Below are 16,230 nucleotides of genomic sequence, written 5' to 3'. Positions count from 1 at the left end.
GCAGATCCTCTTATGTTCAGGGGGGTGTAGATGTTTTTGTTCCTTCTGAAGTCCACAATCATCTCCTTTGTCTTCTTCACATTGATGTGAAGGTTATTCTCTTTGCACCAGCTCTCCAGGTGTTTCACCTCTTTCCTGTAGCTGGGCTCATAATTGTTTGTGATGCATCCCACCACCGCTGTATCATCTGCAAACTTTACAATGTGACAGCCTGGATGGGTAGCTGCACAATCATACGTGAGCAGAGTAAACAGGAGGGGGCTCAACACACATCCCTGAGGAGAGCTAGTGCTGAAGGTTATGGTGGAGGAGGAGAATTTGTGGATCCTCACTAACTGTGGTCTGTTTGTTAAGAAGTCTAGAACCCAGTTGCAAATGGAGGGGCTTAGTCCTAGTGTGGATAGTTTGTCCGTCAGGGTTTGGGGGATCATGGTGTTGAAGGCAGATGTGAAGTCTACAAAGAGCATATGGACGTAGGAGTCCTTCTGCTCCAGGTGGTTGAGCGCAGTGTGGACCACAGAGGAGATGGCATCCTCTGTTGATCGGTTCTCACAGTATGCATACTGATGAGGGTCCTCGTTGATGTTGATGGTTGTTTTTGATGTGAGTCATGACCAGTTTTTCGAAGCATTTAGCAACTATTGGGGTGAGGGCCACTGGCCGATAGTCATTCTGACCAGTCACTGTAGAGCTTTTTGGGACTGGAATGATGGTGGCAGTCTTCAGGCAGGTGAGAACTGTCTCCAGGGTAAGTGAGGTGTTAAAGACGTCTGCCAGCACCTCGCAGAGCTGATCAGCGCATTCTTTCAACACTTTTCCGGGGTTGTTGTCTGGGCCGGTTGCCTTGTGCGGATTAATCCTCCTGAAAGTACTCCTTACTTCGGCTGAGGTCACGCTGAGAAGCTCTTCATCCAGTGGTGAGGCGAGTCTGGTGCTGGGTGGTCTATTCGGGTCTTCAAAGCGTGCATAGAACTTGTTGAGAGCATCAGGCAGAGATGGGTCTTTGGGGCATTGTTCGCTCCTTCCCTTATAATCTGTTATGCACTTAATGCCCCTCCACATGCTCCAAGGGTCTTGTGAGATGAATTGACCCTCGATCCTCTGTGTATATGTGGCCTTGGCCTTCTTAATACCAGCAACCAGCTCTTTTCTTGTCCTACTCAGCTCCAAAGTATTTACAGTGCTCCACTTTTTCCACATTTTGTTACATTACAGCCTTATTCCAAATTGTAATCTCTTTCCTCAAAATTATACACATAATACCCCATAATGACAATGTGAACAATTGTATTTTGAGATTATTGCAAATTTATATATATATATATATATACACATATATAGGTAAGTAATCACAGTCTTTGCAATGAAGCTTCAAATGGAGCTCAGATTCCTCTCGTTTCTACTGATCATCCTTGATTGGACTTGATTTGAAAAGGCCCTCACCTGTCTATAGAATGTCCCACAGGTGACAGTGATGCACAAACACCAAGCATGAAGTCAGAAGAATTGTCTGTAGACCTCCGAGACAGGATTGTGTTGAGGAACAAATCTGTGGAAGGATACAGAAACATTTCTGCTGCTTTGAAGGTCTCAATGAGCTCAGTGGCCTCCATCATTCATGAATGGAAGAAGTATGGAACCACCAGGACTCTTCCTAGAGCTGGTTGGCCGGCTTAACTGAGCAATTGGATGAGAAGGGCCATAGTCAGGGAGGTGACCAAGAGCCCGATGATCACTTTGTCAGAGCTCCAGCGTTCCTCTGTGGAGAGAGAAGAACCTTCCAGAAGGACAACCATCTCTGCAGCAATCCACCAATCAGGCCTGTATGGTAGAGTGTCCAGATGAAAGCCACTCCTTAATAAAAGGCTCATGGCAGCTCGTCTGGAGTTCACAAAAAGTCACCTGAAGGACTCTCAGACCATGAAGAACTAAATTCTCTGGTCTGATGAGACAAAGATTGAACTCTTTGGTGTGAATGTCAGGTGTCATGTTTGGATGAAACCAGGCGCCACTCATCACCAGAACAACACCATCTCTACAGTGAAGCATGGTGGTGGCAGCATCATGCTATGGGATGTTTTTCAGCAGCAGGAACTGTCAGACCAGTCAGGATAGAGGGAAAGATTAATTCAGCAATGTACAGAGACATCCTAGATGAAAACCTGCTCCAGAGAGCTCTGGACCTCAGATTGGGGTGATGATTCATTTTTTAGCAGGACAACAACCCAAAGCACATGGACAAGATCTGAAATGAGGAGTTTCTGAACCACTCTGTGAAGGTCTTGTAGGGGCCAAGCAAGAGTCCATACTTGAATCTGATTGAACATCTCTGGAAATATCTGAAAATGGCTGCACAGATGTCTCCGATCCAACCTGATGGAGTTTGAGAAGTACTGCAAAAAAGAATGGGACAAACTGTCTAAACATAGGTGTGCTCAGCTTGAAGCATCATCTTCAAACAGACTGGAGTCTGTGACTGCTGCCAGAGGTGGATCAACAAAGTAATAAACAAAGGCTGTGAATATTTGTGAAAATGTGATTTCTTAGTTTTCTATTTTTAATAAATTTGCAAAAATCTCAAAAAAAAATTTTTTTCACATTGTCATAATGGTGTATTGTGTGTAGAATGTTGAGGAAAGAGAATTTCGAATAAAGCTGTAACATAACAACATGTGGAAAAAGTGAAGCGCTGTGGCTATTTTACGGATGTACTGTTTAAGTAAACCGATCATCCCCATCATTTGAGGAAGCTATGCTGTCTAGTTTTTATATTGATTAAAAGTAGGGATGGGGCCAATCCAGTATTGGTATTGGCGTCTGATTCCAGCATTAATTACGTATCAGATTTTTCCGATCCAACGTGCAGAGATTTCCGATCCATGATGCACGTCTGTGTCTGATGAAATGTCTCCATATGTTATTCCCTGCCAGCTGCTCTGCACATTGGCTTCAAACTATGGAATGGATTTCCTGAACCTTCGTTCAGGTCTCATGAAGCCCAGAGTAATAAGACCCGCCTCACATTCAGGAAATCCATTTCATAGTTTGCAGCCAGCTACAACGTGAAGACTGAGCAGCAAAACTGTGGCTAACAGCTAACCAACTTTTCATCGAAACGTCCGCTGTGTGGAAGTATTTTATACTAGAAACACCACAAAACAAGACGGCAATGTGTAATGTCTGCAGAGCCACTGTACAGAGAGGAGAAAGCTCCGTCATGACCTACAATACAACAAACTTTATCAAACATTGCACCACAATAAACTGCGGTAAAGTTATCCTGATGCATGCGGTAAAGTTAGTTTTATGTTGGACATTCAAGTTCCTTGGCTTCAGTGGTATGTTCTTCTCATTCAGTCCAAAGCAGGCAGTCTGATTTCGATCAGCTGCGCTCAATCTGCCGCGCTAAGTCTGTCCATCTCTGAAGAGGAGCAGACTGAGCGCGGCTGACCAAAATCAGACTGCCTGTTGCGGATTGAACAAGAAGAAGACATCGCTGAAGCCATGGAGCTTGAATGTTTACCGAGAAGTTGCTCAACTTCATCGTAATTAATGACCAACCACTATCAGTTGTAGAAAACGAAGGATTTCTCAGCTTGATACTTGCAGCCAAGATATAGTTTACCCTCCAGGAGATATTTATCAGTACAACAGTAGACAATCATAAAAAGCATATGAATTGGAAAAAATACAAGAAAATTATATATATACGTATATAAAAAAAACAAAACAAAAAGCAATGTAAAATATTAAATCAGAAACATGTCTGTGTTGGTTTATGCCATGAACTTAGCAGATGTTTAAAGCCATTTAATCACTTTAATATCCACTTTTAAGCTAGGAATAAAAAAAACATGTTTTGTGTTAGCAGGGTTTAATTCTAACTTTGAAACTTATCCAACATTAATAAAACTTACTTCAAGTTGCCTTTCAGGACATGCATGAATATATTTGTACAAATTGTACTTGCCCATTGAGATTTTACAGGCTCATAAAATCAATTATGATGATGATATCGGAGCGGTATCGGCCAATATCCAGATTTAAGTATCGGGATTGGATCGGAAGTAACAAAAAGTGGATCAGTGCATCCCTAATTAAAAGTTCTGGTTCCGCCATTGTGCCTAGTGTTGTATAAAATTGGTCCTTCCACTTGCCAGGATCCATCACTTTGCACTGCCTCAAACATGCAAACGTTCTTCTACACAATGTAAATCGAATAGCTTTCAGTTAAAACATTAAGGTTTTCTTGCATTCCCTGTTCAGTTCTAGTCCAGATAAACTCTCACTGCTTGTTTTTCATTTAATATATCACAAGTTACAATACATGCTGTACATGTGTGGACATACAGTAACATTAGACATACATTAAAATGGGAGACTGAGACGAAGTGAAGATTCAACTTGTCTGCTGCTTCCTTAGATAGAGAACTTTACTAAATGGCTTTTTTATGTATGTGGATGTTCCTGTAAAGTGCCCTGAGACAACTTTGATGTGATTTGGCACTATATAAATAAACTGAAATGAGTTTAATTAATTTTTATTTAGCTGGTATTTTTGTTTCCAGATCATCCTGTTACAAAACCTGACAACCCAAAGGATCCTACAAACGAGCGTAAGAAGACAGAACTGAATCTGTTTCACTCTTTTTTTTTTACATTTGTTAACATGCAAAACTGAACTTTGCAACACTGTGTTTTCCAGGAACAATGTATCTGATGGACACTCCAACAGTGATGGGGATCGCCTTTGCAGCATTTGTGATTGGGGTTCTGTTGACAGGAGCCCTGTGGTTTATCTACTCACACACAGGTAGGTCCTTTACCTGTCGCCCCACTGCCCTGATGTACCTCTCAGCAATGCTGAACAGATAAGGAACAAAGGAATGTCCCAGCGTTTCAGTGCCAACACTGTGATTGCCAAACATCCTGTGGCTGATAGAGGCCATTCACAATAACATATTGACTCTCTCACTGTAAATATGTCCTGCTGGTCAGCAGCAAGAGCTTGTCTCTTTCCTGTCTTTCAAAGTTTCTTGAGCCATAAATGGTCAGCAAATATTTGCAGCACAATGGCTGAAGATAAGTTGGAAATCCCCCTTGTTGGGTTTAGAGGGTGCTCACAGGAAAAGACACACAATCTGTCCATTAGATGCCAAGTCCTTCCCCATCTTCCCCGGCCTGCTGACCCTCACTGACCCATGAGAGGAAGCCTGCTCCCAGCCGCCCACTGAGTTCACGGGTACACAGAGCTGCCCTGTTCTGTTAGCCTTTAACTGTTGACCTGCTGCTCCGTAGCAACGTTCTTCATGGACATCCGTCAAAAAGAGGACGTTGGGAGCAAACTGTGTGAAGTTGAAGTTTCTTAGTTGGATATAAGACCTCACTGTTTGACAGAGTTAAACGATTTTGTTAAACCAGCGGGTAGATGAGCCTGACACATCTCAAAATGATTACATCACAAAACTCTGCCAGTTCTGCTTCATTTGTAAAGGTTTTCTAGGCAGGATGTCCTGCAGCTGTGGGGATCAGCTGTAATGTGTCAGGACCTTATCTTTAACCAATTATTTTCCTTGGCTTTTCTTTAGAAAACCACTTTATTTCAGCTTTATGAATTTCCAGGTGAGTGACCAACGAAGAAACACAATAATGATAACTGGCTGCTTTTCCAAAAATAGACATCAGACGGGAACGTGTAAAAGTTGGAACAAAGATAGTAAATATGGAACAACATGCACGGCTGTTGTTCGTGTTTCACGTGTTTCTGATGATTTTTCAGAAAACGAGCCTTATGGTACTTTAGATTGTTGTTTTAGGCCGTTTTGGCTGAAACTGCCTTATACGACAGCTTTGCAGTAACTCCAAGAATGCAGATTACTCCAAACAACAACCCCAAAATCACAAAAGGAATGTATGTGGCTTGACCAGTGTTATGAAACAAGAAAACTGTTTGGATTAGTTCCCCTGACATCTAAAGACCTTTGTTTAAAATTTTTACATGCCTGCCGAAGACTGGACGCAATCCATCCGTAAACATTTTCTTGTCCCGCCCATAATTTTTAATCTGCTCAACTTAACTTAATGAAACTTCATACACTTATGCATCATCATTAGGCGGATTGTTGTGTATACTGTTTATCACCCAGCTTCAAGGTCAAAGTCACAAACCAAGGTAAAATGTTATACAAGGTCTTAGCTTGTCCAGGACAATGTTATAGATTGCTGTATAATACCATACTTTCTGCTCTATAAGTCACTACTTTTTTCACAGGCTTTGAACCCCATGCCTTATAGGATTCAAGTATTTTTATGGTCATTCACATCACATGTGGTACATAAGGTGGAACAAAACTATGTACATAGGGTTCCAGTTACATCCAACAAAAACACAAATTGTAAAGAAAAACACTAGTAAGATCCAAGACATGAACTACGAAATATACTACATTCACTAAACTAAGAATACACAAAACTAAGAATACACTAAGCACTAATTGTTCAAAAACAACACGCCAAAACAACAGCAGCATGAACATGAGTCTGTGAAAGCAGATGAGGACTAATGTTACAATGTGGATACCTGCAGCTTATACTCAAGAGTGGCTTATATATGCACAATATTTAATTTTACTCTTTTATTTAGTGTGCGCTCCATAGTCCATAATTTCTGGTAGTTGTTTGACGGGTGTATATTGTGTCATATGCAGTATTCTTGTTTCCCTTTTTGTTTGAAGTATTTTTTTAAGGGTGTGAGGGCAAAAGCACTGAAGCACTTTTATTTCTACTCTGTTAAAAACGTTTGTTCTGCATCCTGTACAGCTTTGAAATAAAGCTTGCAAATTACACAATAAATCCCACAACTCCATCTGAAATAGTGTACAGTGACTTTTGGTTGCAGTATAATGTATAACATGGACAAAAAAAAAAAACCCGTAAGAAATAGTAATGGAGATAAATGGGATTATGGAGAAAAGTGAGAAAACCCAGTCATCTTTGGAGCTCTACAGCTCAGACGTACTTCACAACAGAAACATCATTCAAAGTTTAATTAACTCAAAGAAAGTTGGACTTTGCATGTCTAAGCTGGCATTTTGATATACTTTACAAATGGTACACAATCACAGTTGAGGTATTATGAGTTTTCCACAAAATGTTTAACATCTGATTATGTCAAATAGCAATTTTTGAGTTGTAAACACACTTTGTTTGTTCTCACAATTTATTTTGGTTCACAAACGGATTAAACATCAAAACAAGGACATTATTTATCCACTGTATCTCTTACTGCTATAGGACTAATGCTTTTCTCTTGAATCCCTCCAGAATGCAGACAGGACCGTTCAGTTATATTTAGCTCAAAATATTATCTACAAGAAATGAAGTAGAGTCTTATTTAACTTGTCATAGCTTCTATACCATAAAAAAAATTAAACCAATATGTTTGACCATTAGAATCTTCTGATAATCATAAATTATGTGTGAATTTTGTTTTTTGGGCCTTTTGTGGTTAGTTTGTGATGAGTCAGGTCAAACAAGAAATGTCTTCACCACCTCTGTTCCTTTAGTCCAGTAATGTAAAACAGCAAAAACGTTATTAAAAAGAAAGGTGTCAGACAAAAAGCATGAAATAAAAAAGTTCAAAAAGAACATACTGTACAATATATGTAGCAATATGTGCAGATTTCAAAACCTCTGACCTGGATTCATCAAGACACAGGTGCACTTCCTGTTTTATGCTCTATGTTGGGCATAATTTGTCCCTGCAGACTGCGTTCTTTTTGTTTTATACAGTATTCATAAAGCAAATAGCTATAGATGTATGATGGCACAAACATACCCATAAAGTTTAACAGATTTGACCAATTTAAACCCTTTTTGCATCAGACTGTGGTCGTTAGAATCAAATTATGACTGTTTGCAACTAGAGGATGACACAGGAGTGGATTTTCACTCCTGTCCTGTCTTGGTCCCACAGAAAAAATCCTGTCCTGTCCCAATCCTGGTAACATGACTCCTGCTCCTGTCCTGCTCCTGTTTTTCATTTATTTTTTAGGAAATACATTGCCTTTGATTTGATCTTCTACCCATTCCTGTTTAAATTACTTTGTGTTCTGTAGTTTTATTTCAAAATATATGGCAACTGTGGTGAAATAGAGACATTTATTTCCTTCATCCAAACAAAAACCTTCACTAAATGTCATAAAACAAATAATCCATGGCCTGTAGTCCCTATAATTTTTCTACGGAGGATCAGCTGCTGAGTCCATGTTTCTAGCTCTTTTGAAGGTCAGTTACAGTAAAAACAAAAAATCAAAACCAGTACATGGGTCATACCATGTCTACCTTAGATGAAAGAACCCAAACATAACAAGTTGCATTTTACTAATTTATTGAGCAATTGTTTCCTTTAAACAGTGACATTACTGTCATGTTTTAAATTGTTTAAACAAACAAACAAAAAAAGAAAAATAATGTACCAAGCAGAGAACTCAACAAATAAAAATGTTTAAAGGCATTATTATACATTGGACAACGTCCTCAAGAAGTTCAGTCTATGTGGTCGAGGTAACGAGCTCGTTTGGGCGAAGCATGATGTCGTGCATCTTACCAGACTTCAGAGCATCATTTACAGACTGGATCATTGCAGGTCTGGTGTTCCACCTCATCTCCACAGCTTCAGTGACCGGTCCAGCACCTTCAGTAACCTAAAGTGAAAGAAGACAGTGCACAAGTCAAAATAGGGTCACCATGACTACAAATTACAATCTGTTGGCCTTTCTTTTGGAAAAAAATATTTTATCAAAAACAAGAGATTTACAATTGAAATTAAGTCAAGAAAATGTGACATTTGCAATTATAAATTACAGTAGCTCAATTTTTCTTTATTTATTTCATTATCATATTTTATAATTATTTAATCAGCCTCACCAGGCAGAGATGACAAGATTTTATGTATCTTACCTGCTCTTTTGAAGTGTGTGACAAGGGTCTTTGTGTCCAAAGCTGTTTAACAGCTTGCTTCCAGAGCTTACAGTTTCCTGTGTTAGGTAGAAAAAATAAATTAAATTAAAGAAAAACAAAAAACTTAGTGCTACTTCTTGTTGTGCCATGCTTTCAAAAACAGTTATTGAATCAAGGATTTACTAATGTAGGTAAACATAGATGTTTTAAAACCTGTTAAAATACACCAGAATGCAGGAAATGGCAGGTACTTTATTCAAAAAGTTATAGGGGAGGACCCACAGACCTCACACCAATATGTCCCCCCCATAATAATTCTAATGCTAATACCCACTGCGTGGTTCAAGCGAAGATCCATTATCAACACTGGGGGGTTAAGGCCCCTAAAAAGGGCTTCTAGAATCACCCCTGGTGTGAAGAAATGAACTGAGAAAAATCAACTCTTGGCCTAAAATTTAACACAACATACACATGATATCTTAAATCTAAAACTAAAACAATTATTATAATGTATATGCAACCAGTCTTTCATATAAAAACTGGGATATTTTTACCGGAGAATGCTTTCACTCTAGCGAGTTTGTTGTTGTACTGGCATGGTTACAGTCGACAGTAACTATTTACACAATAAAGTGATGGTTATTCATGTTTTCCTCCATTTCAGTATCCAGTAGGATGTCACAATATAAAAATAGGAATTTTTTTTAATGGAGAATGCATGCACTTTAACCAGGAAGAGTTCAGGGGGGGTTTTTTACATTACAAACAGCGACAGATAATGACGATTTTAACCTAAAAACCCATATAACAAAGCAGAGAATAATTTTTAAATTAAAAGGGACAAGGTGGAGAAAAATGCGCTGTTTGAGTCTGTTCATTTACTGACGGTAAACAAAGTCCGACTCCCCGCAGCTCCTCACAGCTGAGACTGAAGTTTAAAGCAGCACAGCACCAACACAACTCTTATGAAGTTCAGGGTTATTTGACACTTTCCTGCCCGTTCTGTGAGTTTAATAGACAGTTACTTCTTACCTTGCGTTGCAAACTATTTTCCGTTAGTCTTTACTGCTTCGCTACTCCTCCCACCCTCTTGGTAAAAAGCTATGGTTGGAACAGTTGACTTCTGGGCAATGTGGTTCTTTTGACTTGTGTTAAAGTGAAGGCTTACTGAAAGAACACTACAAAATAGCTGTGTAACGAACCCCCAAATGTCTGGACCAAAATCACCACAAACACCAAGACTCAGGTTAAAAATTTATTTTTTTCTTGATAGAGCTTTGCCTCTCAAAGTGAACCTGGCTCTGGTGTCGGTCTCTGGGTAAACGACTGGAACGAGTCTAAGGACAGGGAGAGAACGGTTAGTGGCCCGACAGGAGACAGAAGCAAAAGCAAAAGTCAGAATATGGAAACCACTAACCGTTACTCTGTCAGGAGGGGGTTCAGAGGAGCTGAGATGTTCCAGTACGGTGGGATCGCTGCAGGGGGGATGGTCCTGGTGAGAGGAGACAGCCAGCTGCAGTGAAGAGCTCGAGGATGGATGGAGGAGATGACACGCTGGTCCGAGAGGCGTGAGGCGAAGTCAATCAGGCGAGGGTCGAAAACGGAGAGCAGAAAAGCGTCAGTCCAAAGCAGGAGCAGGCGAGGAGGCAGTGTGAAGGAGGCGTAGGTCGGTACCGATGAATGAAGGCGTAGATCCGGTGAGGAGCGGTCTAGAGGCGAAGTCAGGCGAGCGAAGGTCCCAGAACGAGAAGTCAGCACGAGGAGGCGAGGATACATAAACCAAGGAGCGGGACAGGAGCAAGGAGTGCAAACAAAAACAAAAACAAAATACTACGAAGGAAACAGGAAACTATGAGCGCTGGATAACTACTTGCAGTAAACTGTGTTCGACTATCTGGCACTCACCCTTCTTCTTCTTCTTTGAGGTTTATTGGCGGTTGGCAAACAACGAAATTGGTGCATTACCGCCACCGACTGGTAAGGAGTGTGGACCAAAATGTCACTCAAGGATTAAATCCTCTTAAATAACTGTGTTGATTTAAGATAATGAAAGATTATCTGATAAACTTTACTATTAGAGTTATTTCTGAATAAATCAATTAATTCTAGTTTTACTTTAATTTTATTTAAATTTTGAATCAAATGTCGTCTTTCTTCCTCATACATTTTGCAGTGCAACATTACATGCTCTACTGTCTCATCTGCTCCACAGTACTCACATTTACCAGTGCAGTGTTTCCCTAAAATAAAAAGAGTGCTGTTTAACCCAGTATGCCCAAATCTGAGACGAGAAATAATTGTTTCTTCTCTCCTCGTCCTCCCTGTACTTCTCATGTCTCCAGTTTTCTTTTGGATTTTATAGAACCAGCGTCCTTTCTTTTCTTCCTCCCATATCTTTTGCCATTTATCCTTCATTTTCTGTTTTATTAAAAGTTTTATTTCTGATTTACTAAAATTAACTACTAAATTCACCGATTTATTTCTAGTGGCTTCCTTTGCAGCTTTATCTGCCATTTCATTTCCTGTAACACCATAATGAGCTGGTATCCATAAAAAATGTATCATTAGACCCATCATATTTATTCTGTATAGTGTTTGTTGAATTTCTATTAAAATATCTGGCCTGCTTTCTGAATGGTTATATTGTAAACTGACTAAGGATGAACTGGAGTCTGAACAAATCACTGATCTCAATGGTCTTGTTTCTTCAACCCACTGAATGGCTAATAATATTGCGAGCATTTCCCCTGTGTACACTGAAAGTCCATCGTTACTTCTTTTCCTAACTTTGATGTTGAACTCTGGAACAATGAAGGCTACACCGACTTTATTTACTAAGTTCTTGGAAGCATCTGTGTAAATTTGAACATAGCTGTAATATGTATCAATATGGTTCTGTACTGTATTTGAATTTAAAATGAACCCATTATTCTCATTTCTTTTTTTCAATAATGTAAAATCTACCATGGCATCTGGAAGTATCCAAGGTGGTATTACTGGTAATGGAGTTGTTTGACTTATATTGATCTGATCTATTTTGAGTTCTGTCGTTTTCTGATTCACAATCCAACCAAAACTTCTGATATATTTTACTTCTTTTTCCCAACAAGGTTTAACTGTCTCTTGTGTTGGATGATCCTGTCCATGACCTCTCAGATTAGCCCAGTAATTTAGAGTTAGTTGTTCTCTTCTAATTTTGAGTGGTATTTCTCCCATTTCTACCAGTAGTGATGATGTTGGGGTAGATCTCATTGCACCTGTACACAGTCTCAATGCTTGATATTGAATACGGTCTAATTTTTGTAAAGTTGTATCTGCTGCTGAATTATAAACAATGCTTCCATAGTCTAGTACTGATCGAATTAATCCTGTATATATAGCCTTAAGGGCTTTCCTATCTGCCCCCCAGTCACTACCAGTTAAACACCTCATGATATTTAACACCTTCTTGCATTTATCTAACACTTTCTGTACGTGTATATTCCATGTAATCCTTTCATCAAACCAGACCCCAAGAAATTTAAACTGCTTCACTTTTTCTAGTTCTTGGTTATATAACTTTAGTTTAATATCATCTCCAATTTTTTTCCTTGTAAAGAACATTGTCTTAGTCTTTTCTACCGAAAATCTAAATCCCCATTTGTATGACCATTTTTCAACTTTAGAAATAGCTTCTTGCATTTTTCTAATAATAAACCCCAAGTTCCTTCCCCTCTTCCACATTGCTCCGTCATCAGCAAAAAGAGAAAAACCCATCCCAGTATCTACATTTTGAAACACATCATTTATCATTATTGTAAACAATAAAGGACTTATTATACTCCCTTGTGGAGTTCCGTTTTCGACAATGTGTTTCTCAGAATAATGGTTTCCTATCCTTACTTGTATTTGTCTCCTGGTAAGAAAATCTTTTATCCATCTGTACATCCGTCCTGTAATGCCTATATTTCTAATTTTAATTAATAAACCTTCTTTCCACATCATATCATACGCTTTTTCAATATCAAAAAACACTGCTACAATACTCTCTTTTTTAACTTGGGCCTTTCTGATTTCATATTCCAAACTTAAAACTGAATCCATGGTGTTTCTACCTCTCCTAAAACCACTTTGATATTGTGATATATATTCATTTGATTCTATATAGTAAATCAACCTGTCATTAATCATTTTCTCCATTATTTTGCATATATTAGACGTTAATGCAATCGGTCTGTAATGTTCTGGGTTTGTGTCATCTTTGCCTGGCTTGTGTACTGGTATTATCACTGCTTCTTTCCATCCCTGTGGTAATTTTCCATTCTCCCAAACTTTATTATAAAGATCCAATAAAATGTCTTTAGAGGATTCACTAAGATGTTTCACCATTAAATAACAAATCTGATCTTTCCCAGGTGTTGTTAGCTTAAATTTCTGTAGGGCTCGATTTAGTTCTGATTTTGTAAAAGGAACATTTAATAGATCATTTCCATCCTCTACATGCTCCAAGATCTCTCTGTTCTCTATCATTGTCATTTCTCTTCCCCTTTTCCCTTCCAAAGTAATATTATCTGAACTATGTATTTTGGTAAAGGTTTTAACCATCAGATCTGCCTTTTGTTCATCTTTTACTGCTGTAATTTGACCATTGTTTAATACCGGATAACCATATTCTCTTTTAATTCCATTCATTCTTCTTATCATTGTCCATACTTTATTAATCCCAGTTTCTCTTCCTACTGAATTACAGAAATGCCTCCAATAATCCCTTTTTGCACTTTTAATAGTTCTTCTCACAATGGCTTGACATCTCTTATATTCAATAAGATTTTGATAGCTGTGATTCCTTTTTAACATTTTAAAAACTTTATTTCGACTTTTGATTACTTTATCACACTCCTTTGTCCACCATGGAACAATCTTCTTACAGCCCTTACCTCCTTTCTTCTTTATAGATTTGTCAGCAGCCTGTATGATTGCATGACAAACAGAGACATTTAGCTGATCAACTTCCATATTTACATTAATTTTTTCCAATTCCTGATCACTTATACATCTAAATGTTTCCCAATCAGCACTACCAAAACACCATTTCTGCAAACCACCCGTCTTATATTTTTCAATATCCAATTTTATTTCTGTTATTATGGGATAGTGGTCGCTTCCTATTGTTGTATCTTTAACTATTTTCCATGTACTTATTCCTGCTATTGAATTTGATATTATTGTTAGGTCAATTGCTGATTCCATACCTGTTCTCATATCAACTCTTGTACCCTTACCATCGTTTAAACAGACAAGATTTTTATTTTCCATTAATTCTTCAATAATTGTTCCATTACTATCATTCTTAGTGCCCCACAATGAGTTGTGTGCATTAAAATCACCGCACCAAAAGATGTTTCCATTTAAATAACTATTGAGTTCTTCCATTGATTCATGTGAAAGTCTTTTGCAAGGATTGTAAAAATTTATTACTTTGATGCTTTCCTTCCTGTTCCAAACTTCAACAACTAAATATTCTAAATGAGTTCCTTTTGCTAATAATCTAAAGTGCATTCCTGTTTTTACAAATGTTACACATCCCCCTCCCTGGGTCTCACTTCTATCTCTGCGTACACCAGTATATCCTCTAATAACAAAGTCTAAATTTGCTTTGAGCCAAGTTTCCTGAATACATATTATGTCTGGTTTGTTGTTAAGATTTTTAATAAAGCCTTTAAATTCTTGTCCATTTGCGATTAAACTTCGAGCGTTCCACTGTAGAATAATCAGAGTGCCCCCTCTCCTGATGTCCCTGACTTCCCGATTCCCCCCAGTTCTTTGTTAATATGCTCCCATGAAATGTTTTTTATACCAAAAAATTTCTCTGCTCCTTTAACTATTATTTTAATTTTCTCTGTTTTGTACTTGACCTGATCTGCACAGTTAATCACATATGCAATGAACAACATGATCCTCTCCACTGTAATTGTAGGTTCAGGTCTCTCTTTTGGTAACTGGGATGCTGGGTTTTGTTGTACACTCATCTCTCTCCTTCCAATTTGTTCTTGAACTTTTTTCACCGCTTCAGCATAGCTGATATTATTTACTGTTTTAATTTGCTCCACTTTAATGGCCTTTTTCCTAATTTCACATCCTCCAAAAGTCACTCTATGCTGTCCCCCACAGTTACAACATTTATCTTGTGCATTGTCACCACACTCTTCATATCTGTGATCACCCCCACATCTTGGACACCTTTGCCGTCCCTTACACACAGCTGCAATGTGTCCATATCTTTGACACTTATAACACCTGAGTGGGGGAGGAACATAAGGCCTAACTGGAAAGCTCATGAACCCGATCTTAACCTTCTCTGGAAGTACATTATTTTGAAATTCAATCATTATCGACAGGCTTTCAGTTCTTTCTCCATTTATTGTTCTCAGCAATCTTTTTAAGTGATTCACTTCTGCACCCTGAATGCTCTTTTTAAGCTTTTCTAGATCTTCATTTACTGGTATTCCTGTTATCACGCCCCTCGTTACTTTCTTCTCTCCTAAAATCCTTTTCTCTCTCACATTTTTTCTACAAATACTTTCAATATTCAGTGCTTTATTTTTCTGTTCTTCAGTTTTACAAATGACCAGTATACTCCCATCTCTAAGTGTTTTTGCAAAAGAAATATCTCCAATCTTCTTTTTGAGTTCTTTTGATAATGCAATTGGACCCAGCTGTATGTTATTGTCTTCTTCTTTAAATTTCAGAATAATTTTAATTTCCTCTTTAACAATCTTTTTGCGGACCACAGGTGTCCCTTCATCTGAACTATTCTCTTCCAAAGTCCTTTTACTAACCTGTGTCCCTACCAAACAATCATTTTCTCGCCCTATTCTTCCTCTTCTTCCACTAACAACTTGACTCCAATCATTTAAATCCATATCCTCATCATCTTCCTCAACTTGAGCTGCCATTCTGGCCCAGTCACAAACCAGTTTATGCCAAACCGCTTGTTTCTTTTCTTCAAACACTCTTTCTTCAATGAAAAATCAGCCACGTCAAAACGTTCTCACCCACTTCCAGCGGAGTCAGGACTCAGCGCCGACGCCGCAGTGCTGAACTCACACTCTCTTCTCCTCTGGCACTCACCCTGTGCGCAGGTCAGGTTTATAAAGGGTGAAGCGACAGGTGCATTTAATGAGGTAATCAGTGCAGAGTGTGCTGGAGAGAAGACAACCTTAAACCCACATGCAGCCAGAGGAGAGGAGACCAATGAGTGCTGCAGAAAACAGAATCACAACCCCAAAC

The 16,230-nt window shown here is 38.7% G+C and overlaps 1 protein-coding gene across 1 annotated transcript in view; it reads left to right on the top strand.

Annotated features, from left to right (window-relative positions):
- The window catches only part of tgfbr3 (transforming growth factor, beta receptor III), a 103,612-nt gene that overhangs the window by 66,620 nt on the left and 20,762 nt on the right, over positions 1–16,230 (top strand). Inside the window, exons 10-11 of the mRNA XM_037674359.1 lie at positions 4,569–4,616; positions 4,706–4,813. Of these exons, the coding sequence (XP_037530287.1) occupies positions 4,569–4,616; positions 4,706–4,813 (156 nt within the window). The remainder of the gene's footprint in view (positions 1–4,568; positions 4,617–4,705; positions 4,814–16,230) is intronic.

The sequence above is a fragment of the Nematolebias whitei genome, chromosome 3 (genome assembly GCF_014905685.2).
Source record: "Nematolebias whitei isolate Nwh7 chromosome 3, NemWhi1, whole genome shotgun sequence".
NCBI lineage: Eukaryota > Metazoa > Chordata > Actinopteri > Cyprinodontiformes > Rivulidae > Nematolebias > Nematolebias whitei.
Note: the sequence above shows the minus strand (reverse complement) of the source record. Positions and strands in the feature narration are given on the sequence as shown.